The sequence below is a fragment of the Meles meles genome, chromosome 11 (genome assembly GCF_922984935.1).
Source record: "Meles meles chromosome 11, mMelMel3.1 paternal haplotype, whole genome shotgun sequence".
Classification (NCBI taxonomy): Eukaryota; Metazoa; Chordata; class Mammalia; order Carnivora; family Mustelidae; genus Meles; species Meles meles.
The window spans coordinates 93027004-93041458 of record NC_060076.1 but is presented as its reverse complement, the minus strand read 5'-3'; the positions used below and the strand labels follow the sequence as shown (position 1 = coordinate 93041458).

The following is a 14455-nucleotide window of genomic DNA, read 5'->3' as shown; positions in this document are numbered from 1 at the left end:
CTGCCTTCATCAGCCATTAGGGATATGCAAATGAAATAAGACAGTACAATCAGGACAGCTAAAACTAGAAACCCTGAGCACAGCGGTGGGAGGGCACAAGGAGCCCAGGGGCAGCACAAAGCACAGAGGCTGCAAGCCCAGAGGAGGCACCCCCTAGCCTGGGACCGGTCCTTCGTGGAGTCCTTCCTCCTGCCTCTCAACGTGAACATCCTACTCGGGCTCCTCGGGCTCCTCCAGTGACAGCCATCTGCTGCAGCCTGAGGCCTGCGTCCCCCAGTTGTGGCTTGTCTATGCTTCCTGCGCCCCCGGCCACTCAGGTCAGGCCCGGGCTGCCGTGGGCACCGTCCTGGCACGGTCCCAGCCCCCAGCGGTGCAGGTGCCGGTGTGGCAGCTGCCTTGTCTGGCCTGAAGCTCCTTGCGGTGTCCCAGGTGTGTGAGGAATGCTACTCAGAGCACAGTGGGCCGTGGGCTCCGTCCTCTCCCGGGGGGACAGGAGGGCACTCCTGAGTTTCCTGATCCTCCTCTGAACCCAGACCACACTCAACCAGTGTTCCAGTGGTAGTTCACCTCTTCTTTCTGAAGGCCATCAGTGGCCTTCACACTGATAGCATCACCCACCCCTGGCAGCAACCAAGGAAATTTCAGCCCATCCCCCCAATCCGAGAATATCACATTCTACAAGAAAGTGTTATCAAGATGGGGCTTTTCCAAACTGTGACCTCTCGTGGGGACAGGGGTAGGACAGTAACCTTGAGCTGCTGCCTGTTAGCCAATAACCTTGGGACTCATCCAGAAACAGCCCAGCAGACTCTGCAGCTGGTCGGCAGGGCCAGAGGCCAGGAGGGTGCCTCAGTGCCACCAGCTGCACAGGCTTAGCCAAGTTAGTAAAATGTTGATTTTAGAAGAAGTAACACATTTTAAAGCCCTTAGGGAAAAAATAGTGACAACACCAAATTCTGGCAAGGGTGTGGAGAACCTGAATCACTTACACATTGCTGGTGGGAATATAAAATGGTAAGGCCACGCTGGAAAACACTTTGGCAATTTCCTAAGTATTCAAACTCCATACAGCCCAGCGCCTATACTCCTGGGCATTTATCCCAGGAAAAGACTTATGTTCACATAAAAACCTGTACACAAATGTTTACAGCAGCTTTATTCATAATGGCCAAAAAACTGGAAACAATCCAGATGTCTTTCAACAGGTGAATGGTTAAAAAAACTGTAATACTTTCATACCCATAGGATACTGTTCAGCAATAAAAAGGAAATAACCTGAGAAAAACTGAGATCTTCAGAAGATCATGTTGAGTGAGAAACATCCACCGCAAAAGGTTACTTACTATACGATTCCACTTATATTCTTTGAATGACAAAATTATGTCATTCCTATATAGGAATGACATTATGAATAAGAATAGGAATTATGTCATTCCTATATTATGTCAATTATGTCCTGAATGGGAATTATGTCATTCCTATACATATAGGAACGGAGAACAGATTAGCGATTGCCGAGGGTTACAGAGCTGGTGGTGTGAGGAAGACGATGGTGTGGCTGAGAAAGGGCAAACTGAGGAAGCCTCGTGGTAACGGAAGTGCTCACTACCTTCACTCTCATCCCGGTCCGTTTCCTGGCTGTGACATTTTACTACAGTTTTTCCAGATGTTCCAATGTGGGGGAGGGGATTGTCTGAAGTGTAGACAGGCTTTCTCAGTATTATTTATTACAACTTCATGTGAATCCACAACTCTATCAAAATTTAAGGCTTACTTAAAAAAAAAAAAAAAGTGCACGGTTCCATCTGGAATAGTATTTTATAGCTTCCAAGCAACAGTATATCTGAAGGCAGACAATTAGGATTCCCGGCATTTGTTTTTCAAAGAGGAGTATCTCATTTTGGGCACCCAATAATCAACATGTGTCAGCAAACTAACAGTCAACAGAGGCACAAGAGGGCAGGTTCCCAATCCACGAGACAATATTCAATCGACTATCCTTAGTAGAGTCATCAGGCTTCCCCAACTCTAGTTACTGATCAGTAACTCTGAGTCTCAAGCCAGATTAAAACAAAATATAGGTGCATCCATGCAGTATAGTAAGAAACTTATTTGGCCCTTGTCCCCAATTTCTGGCACAGAGCTCCTAAAACCCTTGGAAGTTCCAAAATAATAGGAGGGTCTCCTAAAATTTATTCCTAAGAAGCCCCTTGCGATTACACTGGAATTTATGCTGATGAGGTGACTTCGGATGGGGTCCCTACACAATGTCAGGATGGGGCTGGTCACCAGAAACACCAAGTCATTAGTGGGCTGGAATTTTAAGCCCTACCTGCTGACCTTAAGGGAAAGAGGCTGCCTGGAGATTAAACCCTATTAAAACTCTTGCACAGGGGTGCGTGGGTGGCTCAGTGGGTTAAAGCCTCTGCCATCGGCTCAGGTCATGAGATTGGCTTTTTTGCCTGAAGTCACAGAGTCTGACTTGCGTCTCATCCCCTTCTGAATCCCTGTGTAGCTTTCTTGGTCCATACACTATTCCCAACTGCTAGAGATACGGGGAAAGAAAAGAAAACACATAATAATTAAGTCTCATATGCCGGGGGTTTCAACATCCACGCTGTTGACATTCTGGACACTAGTCTTTGTGTGAGGGAGTTGTCTGGTGCACTACAGGATGTTTTATGGTAACCTTGGGCTCTACCCACAAGATGAAGATGCCAGGAGCAGGCTCCCAGTTTTAACAACCAAAAATATCTCCAAAAACTGCCAAATGTCCCCGTGGGGAGCAGAACTGCCCTGGCTGAAAACCACTACATTATACATAATACACACAAATATTTGGAAGACATCACCCAAAAGGAAAACTTTAGACTGAAAAGAGAGGACAAAAAGAAGGCATAAATCTCTTTAAATATGTGAAGTTTCCATATAAAAGCAGGAACCGGGGCACCTGTGTGGCTCAGTCAGTTAAGCATCTGTCTTCAGCTCAGGTCAAGACCCAGGGTCCTGGGATGAGTCCCGCGTCGGGCTCCTTGTTCAGCGGGGAGCCTGCTTCCCCTCTGCCTGCTCTGCCTGCTGCTTCCCCTGCTTGTGCTCCCTCTCTCTTTCTCTGACAAACAAAATCTTTTTTTATAAAGTTAAAAAAATAACAAAACCAGTTAATAACATTATTTTTGAAAAGATTTATCTATTTTTTATATGAGAGAGAGACATTGCACAAGGTGGGCAGGGGAGGAAGAAAACTCCCTGCTAAGCGCTGAGCCTGCCGCGGACTCAATCTCAGAACCCTGAGATCGTGACCTGAGCCGAAATCAAGAGTCGAACATTTAACCAAATGGTTCACCCAGGCACTCCCAAACCAGCTATCATTTATTTTTCCCCACAAGCCCGGCACTGTTCTGTGCACTTTAAGTATTATTTCATTTAATCTTTACAATAACCCAGTGAAGTTGGTAATGTTGTCCTCGCTTTAGACAAAAACCCTGAGGCTCAGAAATGTTAAAGAATTGCCCAAGGTCCAGGAGCTAATAGCAAAAGCAGAACCAAGACTCAAACCAAGGTCTAACTCTGAGACCAAGCTCAAAACCACCAAGCTACTACAACCACAACAAATCAAGGATTTTACTTCAACGTAATAAATAAAGAACTCTTTGACTTACTAGTTGTTCCTTTCAGCAACAGTGATTCTGCAGCCACCACGGTATCCGTCCAGACCAGAAGCAGACCCAGAAAGTCTTCCTTCCTAAGCCCCGGGAAGCCTCTGCCCTAAGTCCGTGGAGTCCCTCTGCAACACTCAGCTCTTGCTACTGGACGTTGCTCAAGCTACTCTCTCAAGCACTTCCTTCAGAAAGCGGGGCAGGAGTGGGGCAACCCACTTCTCATGTTTACAGTCCCACAAAGGCTTGCACAAACTGGGGCTCAGTAACCTTTTCTGAACCACTGCCCCTGAGGCAAAAGGCCTCCACACCCCCCACCCTCCAGAGCCCACACCAGGAGGGATGAATAAGCAAGCACGTTGGAGAGATGCAATTTTTATACTTAAGCTGAAGATTTTATTGGATATGCTCTGAGTTTTTTTCCAATTCTCAGAATCTGAGTCAGAAAGGGAGAGAGGACTGGCAGCACACCCCCTGGCTACATCTTCAAACAAACTACCAAGGGCTCACTTGACTATGACCACATACCATGTAGCAGGAGCTACATGGATTTATACACATAAACATGTATGTGTGTTTATGTATATATGTACATACACATACGTGTATATATAACTATAAATGCATATATATGCATACAAATATCTCTGTTTGCTCTTGAAGAAATTTTTTTTTAAGATTTTATTTGTCAGAGAGAGAGCGCGCACAAGCAGGGGAAAGAGCCGCAGGCAGAGGGAGAAGCAGGTTCCCTGCTGAGCAGGGAGCCTACTGCAGGACTCGATCCCAGGACCCTGGGATCATGACCCAAGCCAAGGGGAGACACTTAATCATCTGAGCCACCCAGGTCACCCTCTTGAAGAAATTAAGCGAACACCTACAAGATTTCTAAGGACTTGAAACCAGCACAAGAAGATCTAAATCAGGAGCCTCTGTTTTTCACCCCGTGGTGTATTAGTAAGGTAAGGGAAATAATGCTTCACGTAGTGCTTCCCATGAAATACCAACACAATCTGCCAACAAGCACAACCTCCCCCACGCAGTGGAGCCTGGCATCCTTTCAGGGAAGTGCCAAGCAGCCAAGCCCTCTTGGGAGAAATGAGAGTTTGCGTGTGTGGCAGTGAAGAGATGTTCACAAACAGTGGACGGCGGGGTTGGGAGGGTGGGTGGTGGTGGTGAAGCATCCTTCCGAACATTAAATATTAGTCTGGAGACCACCTGTCAAAAGACAAACACTAAACTGTATCTTACAAGCACTAAATTTCCCACAGAAATCCCAGGTTTCCAGGCCAAAGTACTTATATTGCTTTAAAAAAAAAAAAAAACAACCAAAAAAACCTATGCCCAGGGGCACCGGGATGGCTCAGTGGGTTAAGCCTCTGCCTTCCTTTTTTTTTAAGGATTTTATTTATTTATTTGACAGACAGAGATCACAAGTAGGCAGAGAGGCAGGCAGAGAGAGGAAGGGAAGCAAGGCTCCCTGCCAAGCAGAGAGCCTGATGCAGGGCTTGATCCCAGGACCCTGGGATCATGACCCGAGCCGAAGGCAGAGGCTTTAACCCACTGAGCCATCCAGGCGCCCCAAGCGTCTGCCTTCGGCTCAGGTCATGATCCCAGGGTCCTGGGATGGAGCCCCGCATCGCATCGGGCTCTCTGCTTAGCAGGGAGCCTGCTCCCCCCCCTCCCCGCCGCCTGCTTGTGATCTGTCTGTCAAAAAAATAAGTAAATAAATCTTAAAAAAAACAAAAAACAAAAACCTATGCCCACCGTTCACAGAGGTAGAAGCCTGTCTTAACCGTATCTAGCTAATGGCAAATTCTCTACAGTAAACTGGAGGTGAAGGGGAGAGCTGAATGAGAATGCCACAGAGCAGAGCAATCAAGCAACTGCTCTGCCCAAGCCAGTTCAGAATAAGGACAATGTGGAGAGCACCCGGCAGACATCATGCTAGGCGTCCCTCCTGACCTTCCTCAGTGTTTGAGAGGTAGGGAGAAGAATCATGTACCAACACAAGCCCTTCCCACGGTCACCAAGTATGGAGGGTCTTTCTTTCCTAACTGGCTATCTCCATCAATGACATAGCATTTTCCCTTTATGGGCAACCAATCACCATTCAAGAGAGGCTGAGATGTAACCTCTAGAACATGCATTCAGACAGATGATGAAATGGGCCAGCCACCTAGTACAGAACTCGGGGGCAAGGTAAACACTTCAACAGGACCGACAAAGCTTCCAAGACCAACCACAAACCCTCTCCTTCCACTTGCAGTAGGTCTTTCCATATTTGCTTCCAGTGAATCTCCCCATTTGGGATAACCAGACAGAAGCTTTCCAATGCATACGTCTCATTTCAGAGGACCAGTTTAAAATCAGCACCACTTAACTCGATGTGAGTTTAAACAGGGCCTATTTTTTCATCAATCCACCTTTGTCGGGCAAAGCTTGGAAAGCTGTAGTTTAACGCTTGTCACCAAATGTAACTGAAGTCAAGGCAACTAAACGTATGATTTAATGAAAAAAAAAACATCCCAAAGCTTCTGTCCTGCGCACATCCCAGTTACGGCTAAAAACAAACAAGAATTTTGATATTTTTTCTTTAATTCACACCCAGGGAGAGGTGTGCGGGCAGCTGAGAAATCATGGGGACAGAGACAGTCGATGTCCGAGGGGGCAGCGGCTTCAGAGACGTGTTTTGGGGACAGGGCACGGAACCAACCAGGGGTACTTCTCTCTACAATTCTCTCTCCATCTTCTATCTGCCCAATCGCCACATTTCGGTCCAGCAAAGTGCCTTTATCCTTTGAGAGGCTCACGGCATGAGCAAGAGGGACTGAAGGCAGGCGAGGGGGCGATGCCTGGAATTTGTTGCAACACGTAGCGCTGGAAAACGTGTAGCTGTTTACTAGCGACGCCCCGGCGACGCCAGCACCGCGCGCAGCAGAGCACACCCCTCGGGCCCGACCCCGCCTCCCGCCTCAACCCCGGGCGCGTTCGGTTGTGGGGGCGACGCAGCGCTCGGCCTCCCCGGCGCGCCCGCGGGACGCGCAAGCTCCCCGCGCGCCGCCCCCAGGGCATCCGCGCCGCACCCCGGCGGCCCCCGCGCCCACCCCGCGCACTGCCCGCCCCGAGTTACCTCGGAGGCCCGGGTTGTCGTCTCTGGCCCGAATCTTTCGGATTTTGACGGGGCGCCCACTCAAGGTGGACAGGACCAGTCGCTGGCGCAAGAAGTTGCAGCCCGCGTAGCTGAGGCAGTGCGCCTGGGTCGCCATGTGCGCGCCCTCCGCAAAGGCGCGGGCGACCGGCGACTTCGGACGGACGCGGGGGTCGCGACCCCGGCGGCGGCGGCAACAGCGGCGTCGGTGACCCGGGGTCTCTACCGTAGCCCCGCAGCCCCCGGCGCGTCCACGTGGTTTGGAACAGGAAGACGGAGAGACAAGACACCGGGTCAGAGGGGAGAGGGGCGGAGTCGGTAGCCGTCTCCCCGCCTCCCCACCCGACCGGGGAAAGCTACCGCGCCAGGTCTCGCCGCTATTGGTCCGCGCAGGATCAGGGCGGTGTCCGTGAGATGTCACTATTGGCTCGCGCTGGAGCTGGGCGGTACCCGGGCCGCGCCGCCATTGGCCCGCGCTGGAGTGAGGCGGTGCTTGGGCCCCGGCAACAGCGCGCGGCGGGAGGGAGCGCGTGCTGGGGGCAGCTCGGGAGCCAAGCGCGGGAGCTCCCCTTCCGGGACAGTCTCTGTGCGTTCTCTCCACGCGTGGGGTCCGGGAGGGCGACGGGCTGCGGTTGGTGCCTACACATGCGCGGTATTAGCGTCAGTACTTAAGGCAAACCCTGGATGTACGTGGTACTATCTCCCCCCGCCTTTTTCCTGATGGGAGAAGACGGGATTGGCTCGTTACCCTGTTGCGGACTCCGTGCTGAGCGCGCACCCTGCGCGGTCCCCTCGCTCCCAGCTGCAATCCCGCGAGGTGCACCCATTCCCGCCTTACACGGGAGGAAAGACGCGAGGAACATTGCAGAGGTGGCGTGGCCCTATGCATGGGGACCGGAGTCTTGCGATACCAGGCCATGGCTTACTTTATTATGAGACACCAAGATGTGCCCCTTTCACATCGGTCTCTTTACGTGCACAGCGCTTCTGCCAAATCAGATTCTCCCATCCGGCATGCCTCAAAACGGATAGTTGTAATAACAACACACACACACACACACACACACACACACACAGACACACACATTCTGCTTTTGCCTCTTTGCTGTCTTTTAATCCTGCATACCAGAATCTTACCAAAGATTGGATTATGTCACTCCTCTGCTCAAAACCTTCAGAGAGGGGCGCCTGGGTTGCTCAGGCCATAAGCATCTGCCTTCGTCTCAGGTCATGATCCCAGAGCCCTGGAATCGAGACCCACATCAGGCTCCCTGCTCAGCCGGAAGCCTGCTTCTCCCTCTCCCACTTCCCCTGCTTGTGTTCCTTCTCTCTGTCTCTCTGTGTCAAATAAATAAAATCTGAAAAAAAAAAAAAAAAACACAAAAACCTTCAGAGATGGACTGACATCTATCAAATGACTGCAAACTTATGAATCCGATATCGTAACAACCTGGGTTTGCAACCGTTCTTAGATATGTCACCAAATCATGAGTTCCAGAGCATTTGCAGGGTAAAGGGCAGTGATCTGCAAGGGTTGGAGCTTGAGTAAGATTAGCCAAGGTATGTGGGGCACCTGGGTGGCTCAACTGGTTGAGCGTCTGCCTTCAGCTCAGGTCATGATCCCAGGGTCCTGGGATCCAGTCCCACATGGTGCTCCTTGCTCTGCAGGCAGCCTGTTTCTCCCTCTACCTGCAGCTACCCCTGCTTGTGCTCTCTCACTCTCTCTCTCTCTCTGACAAATAAGCAAATACAAATCTTTAAAAAAAAAAAAAAAAGACTAGCTAAGGTAGCAAGCCTTGTGTAGATAAGACTCAGTTATAGGGAAACAATGGGGAGGTCTGCACTCCCATAGAGTGACATGTTATTAGCCCTGAAATCTATTGAGAGGTGGATAATCCACTGATATTATTGCCTTTTCCATTTCTTAAGACTGCCTTTCAGGAAATTCGAAGTGTCTCCTGATGTGAGTATTGGAAGCTCCTGGACCTCAGTGCCTCCATTCAATCCTGCAGTAGCATGTTCCAAAGCAAGAATGGGAACCATCAGGATGCCAGGGTGGCTCGGTTGGTTAAGCCGCTGCCTTTGGCTCAGGTCATGATCCCAGGGTCCTAGGATCAAGTCCTGCATCTGGCTCCTTGCTCGGTGGGGAGCCTGCTTCTCTGCCTGCTTGTGTGTACTCTCTCTCTGGCAAATAAATAAAATCTTAAAAAAAAAAAAAAGAATGGGACCCATCATGCCAGGAGTGGATTTCTTTGTGTATCATCTCATTTTAATTACTCAGCAACCTATACTCTGTAGCAAACCTCGTGGGTGCCCTGTTCACATCCCTTAAGCTCTTATCATTTTCAATGCAAACCTGTTAATTTTCCTCCAGTAGCACCTGTATCTCTTTGTCTGAGGGTTTTTCCCTCTTGCATAGATTTCAGCAGATTAGAGGTACTGAGGAATTAATGTTCCCTAGAGCCTTCAACCAATGACTGATGGGAGTTGATAGTATCAATATCCCAGCTCCTCAACCCTTGGATGAGACAGCTCTGTGACATGGATTCTACAATACTTCCCCAGGTTTCCCTAGAGGTTTTAAGCTCCAGCTGCCCACAGTGGTAACATGCTTGATTAACTTTTACCAGCTTCCTTCCTTCCCTGTACGCATCTCAGCTCCCTTCTGATATTTCCTGTGATTAACTCCCACTTAATTCCTGTGATTAAACTACTTTCACTCAAATTATTGCCTCAGAGACTTTTTCTGGGCAACCCCCAAATAAGTCCTGATTTTTAAAATTTGAGGGGTGCCAGGGTGGCTCAGCGGGTTAAGCGTCTGCCTTCAGCTCTGGTCATGATCTTGGGATCCTGGGATCAAGCCCCACATTGGGCTCTCTGCTTGGCAGGGAGTCTGCTTCTCCCCACCACCGCCTGCCTTTCTGCTTACTTGTGATCTCTGTCTATCAAATAAATAAATAAAATCTTTTTTAAAAAATTGAGAATTGAGGTTCAGAGAAAATAAATGACCTGCTTAAAGCGGCATAGCTAATAAATGACAACCAAAATAGAAATTCCATCTGCCTGTGTCTCTCTCACTCTCCCACTTGCCTCCGTCTCCCTCTCTCTTAAGTCCTATATCTTTGGAACCCTGAATCTCCAATTAAAAGCCTGGCGTTATGAAGCTGCCAGGCCAGAGAGACCACACAGAGAGTGGACTATTCTAGCTGACAGCTAGCATCAATCACAGACATGGGGGTGATGGAGCCTTCAGGTGATTCCAGTCCCCAGCCAGCCTCTGATGCCACTCTGGCGAACACCATTTGGAGCACAGATAAACTGTCCTCAGAGCCCCCCAAACTGCATGTTCCTGAGCTAAACACATGTTTGTTACTGTTTTAAGCTATGGGTTTGGAGGTAGTTTGTTACACAGTAACAAATAACTGAAACTACATATCCCTGATTTCCCCTTCTTGCATAACTCTAGGTTAGCAAACCAGGAGAAGAAACATCTTGCATGAGATTTGAAAGATGTAAAGTCAAAGCCACATTGTTTGTGTTTGCAAGGTTCCAGGTTTTCTTGCGGTGGGAATACTTATCTGATGCTGATCTTGCCTAGTGGGCGGGAGCAACAGTTGGACCCATAGCTGTTCCAGCTCTCACCTGATCCTGCTTTAGCAACTCCTAACTACTGAGCCAAAGTACATTTACCTCCATGATGGAAGGACACCATCTTATGCTGGTCGTTCACATCTTTGAGGTTGCAGACTTGCAGGCAGTGAGGGCTGATGCGAGTCCAGCACATCCTACTGACTTTGGGTTTTATCAACAGGCACAAAGACAACAGCCTCACAGACTGTGAAACCAGCCCCCACAACTGTATAAGATCAAATCCCTATAGCCAATCTCTAGTGAGTGGTTCTGCTTTTCTGGTTGAACTCTGACTGGTACAACAAGCCATTATTGAAAGCCTACTGAGAGGAAGGTTCTCTGCTAAAGGCTTTACATACATAATCTTACTTGAGCCTCACACCAACTCGCTCCAAAGTTGGATTATACGTATATAGGAGTTTATGACACAATTCTCTCTACTTACATTTATATTTGAGATTGTCCATTACAAACATTTTAATCTGTTCATAGATTTTTCTCTCACACTAAACAGTAAATGGCATATATCTTGCCTTGTAATTGCTTCCACAAATAAAGATAAGGATAAAATAAGATAAAGATAAAAGTGTGCTTGGCTCAGCAATGGGACATTGGATTTAGAGACTGGAGTAGAAATGGATTCTTCCCAATCCATAAAGTTGCTCAACGCCACATTTCACCCACTCTGCTATCTCATCATCTCCTTTATTGAAACCATAATAGACCTACAGGCTTTTTCTCACCTCAGCCTGGGACGAATGCTTACACTGCTCTAGTTTTAGGATTAATTTCTATGTTCAGTGCCCTGCCTCTGGGCCCCCACAATAACCATTCACAACTACATTTTTGCATATATATCCTTTTATAACCTGTTTGTGTGTAATCTCTCTAAAAGCACTTAGTGACCCAGAGAGTGCAGATGCCACATTCTATCATTTAGAGCTGTAATAGTGGGGCACCTGGATGGTTCAGTCACTTGGGGGTCCAACTCTTGATTTCGGCTCCGGTGATGATGTCAGCGTGGTGAGATCAGGCCCTACATCCAGCTTCACACTCAGCAGGGAATCTGCTGGAGAGTCTCTCCCCCTCCCTCCACCCAGGAGTTCAATAATGTGACGAGAATCAATTACTTAATCAATTAATTGAAAGATACATGGATAGCCTAAATCAATAAATTCAAAACTGTCTAAACCAGTGGTTCTCAAACCTTAGCATGCATCAGAACTGCCTGGAGGGCTTGTTAAAACATAGATTGCTAAGGTGAAAAACAGAGCTTTTTCTCTAAGCTTAAAAACAAAACAAGGATGTCCACTCTCAAAACTTTTATTCAAGACAGTGTACTAGAACTGCTAGCCACAATCAGACAAGAAAGAGAAATAAAAGGCAATTGAATTGGTAAGGAAGAAATGAAACTGTTACTATTTATGGATGACACGACACTATATATAGAAAATCCTAAAGACTCCACCAAAAAACTCTTAGAAGTATTAAATTAATTCTCAAGGGTCTCTCTCTAAATACACTAATAACAAAACTGTAGAAAAAGAAATCTTAAAAATAGTCCCATTTACAATTATACCCTCCCCCCAAAAAACCTAGGAATAAAATTTACCGAGGAAGTGAAAGACCTGTACTCTGAAAACTATAAGACATTGATAAAAGAAATTAAAGACAGCATAAACAATGGAAAGATATACCCTGCTCATGGATTAGAAGAATTAATGTTGTTAAATGTCCATATACCGAAAGCAATCGACAGATTCAATGCAATCCCTATCAAAATACCAACAGCATTTTTCAAGCACTACAACAAAGATTCCTAAAATTTATATGGAACCACAAAAGACCTCCTAGTCAACAACCTTGAGAAAGAACAAAGATGGAGGAATCACAATCCCAGATTTCAAGATACACTACAAAGCTAAAATAATCAAAACAGTATGGTACTGGCACAAAGAGAGACATATAGACCAATGGAACAGAACAGAGAGCTCCAAAGTAAACTAATTCTTACATTGTCAATTAGTCGACAACAAAGGAAGCAAAAAAAGAAAAATACACAAAGGAAAAGACGATCCCTTCAACAAATGGTGTTAGGAAACCCGGACAGCTACATGCAAAAGAATGAAAGTGGACCACTTTCTTACTATACAAAAATAAACTGAAAAAAAAAATTAAAGACCTAAATGTGAAACCTGAAACCATAAAACTCCTAGAGGAAAACATAGGTTGTAACCTCTCGGACATTTGGCTTTAGCAACATTTTTTTTTGCTACGTCTCCTTAAGCAGGGGAAACAAAAGCAAAAATAAACTATTAGGAGTATGACAAAATAAAAGGATTTTTCACAGCAAAGGAAACTATCAATACAACAAAAAGGCAGCCTATTGAATGGGAGAAGATATTTGCAAATGATATATCCAATAAGGGGTTAATATTCAAAATATATAAACAATGTACACAACTCAATACCAAAAAAACAAATAATCCAATTAAAAAATGGCCAAGATATCTAAATAGACATTTTCCAAAGAAGACATACAGATGGCCAACAGACACAAGAAAAGATGCTCAAAATTACTAATCACCAAGGAAATGCAAATCAAAACCACAGTGAAACACTACCTTACACCTGTCGGAATAGCTAAAATCACAAAGACAAGAAAGAAGAAGTGTGGGTGAGGATGTGGAGAAAAAGGAATCCTCAAACACTGGTGGTGGGAATGTAAACTGGTGTAAATACTTCAGAAAATAGTACAGAGGTTCCTCAAAAACCATAAAACAGAAATGCCATATGATCCAGTAATGCCACTGCTAGATAACTAACCCCCCCAAAAAGCACTAATTCAAAAAGATATATGCACCCCTATATTTATTGCAGCATTATTTATTATTGTTGCAACTATATAATAGCCAAGATATGGAAGCAACATAAATGTCCATTGGTAGATGAACAGATAAAGAAGATATGGTATATACACACAATGGACTCTTACCCATAAAAAAGAATGAGATCTTGCCATTTGCAATACCATGGATGGACCTAGAGGATATTACGCTGAATGAAACAAGTCAGATAGAGAAAGACAAATGCTGTATGATTTCACTTACATGGGGAATCTGAAAAACAAAACAAAAGAAAAACAGAAATAGACTCATGGATACAGAGAGCAAATTGGAGGTTGCCAGGGGGAGGGAGTTTGGGGTGGGTGGGGAAAATGGATGAAAGGGAGTAAGAAGTATAGACTTCCAGTTATGGAATGAATAAGTCACAGGTAAGAAAGGTACAATGTAGGGAATAGAATCAATGATATTATAATCGGGTTGTATAGTGACAGACAGCAGCTATACGTGTGGTAAGCACAGCTTAATATGTACACTTGTCAAATCACTGTGGTACACCTAAACTACTATAACATTGTGTGTCACCTTCAATTAAAACACACACACACATACACACACACACACACACACAGATTGTTGGGTCTTATCCCTAGAGTTTCTTCAATACGTTTGGAGTAAGACCTAAGAATTTATGTTTCTGCCAACTCCTGAGGTCATGTTTATGCTTCTGCCTTAAGAATCACACTTTGAGAAGCTTAAAAAACAAACAAAAGATTTTTGGGATGTCTTCCAGTGTATCAACATACACATAATGGGAGTTGCAAAAGAAGAGAAGAAAGGGAAAGGGGCAGAAAGAATATTTGAAAAAAATAGTGAGCAAATCTTTCCAAATTTAATGAAATACATAAATCTACACATCCAAATTGTTAAAGTCAGTACACAGAAGTTGAGCCTATGGATAAGAACCCATCCTGGCTGATATCTTGATGACAAGCTGGTGCGACCCTGAAACAGAGAACCCAGCTAGGTCGTGCCTGGACTCCCGCCCCACAGAAACAGTGAGATAATATATATGTGTTCAAGGCACTGTGTGTGTGGTTACTTGTTACCTAGCTACAGAAAATTAATACTCTGTGTTTCAAACCCCAGTCAGTCTGGCTCCCGCAGTCTGTGCTTCT

At 46.1% G+C, this 14455-nt stretch overlaps 1 protein-coding gene across 2 annotated transcripts in view; it reads right to left on the bottom strand.

Moving 5' to 3' along the window:
• The window catches only part of RCL1 (RNA terminal phosphate cyclase like 1), a 64036-nt gene extending 56924 nt beyond the window's left edge, over nt 1-7112 (bottom strand). The window contains exon 1 of one of the 2 annotated variants that reach the window (XM_046022886.1): nt 6787-7112. In XM_046022886.1, coding sequence (XP_045878842.1) covers nt 6787-6922 — 136 coding nt within the window. In that variant the 5' untranslated portion in view covers nt 6923-7112. Of the gene's footprint in view, nt 1-3659; nt 3680-6786 lie in introns of those variants that run through there. The other variant, XM_046022889.1, reaches the window with a different exon arrangement.
• Between the last annotated feature and the right edge of the window lie 7343 nt (nt 7113-14455).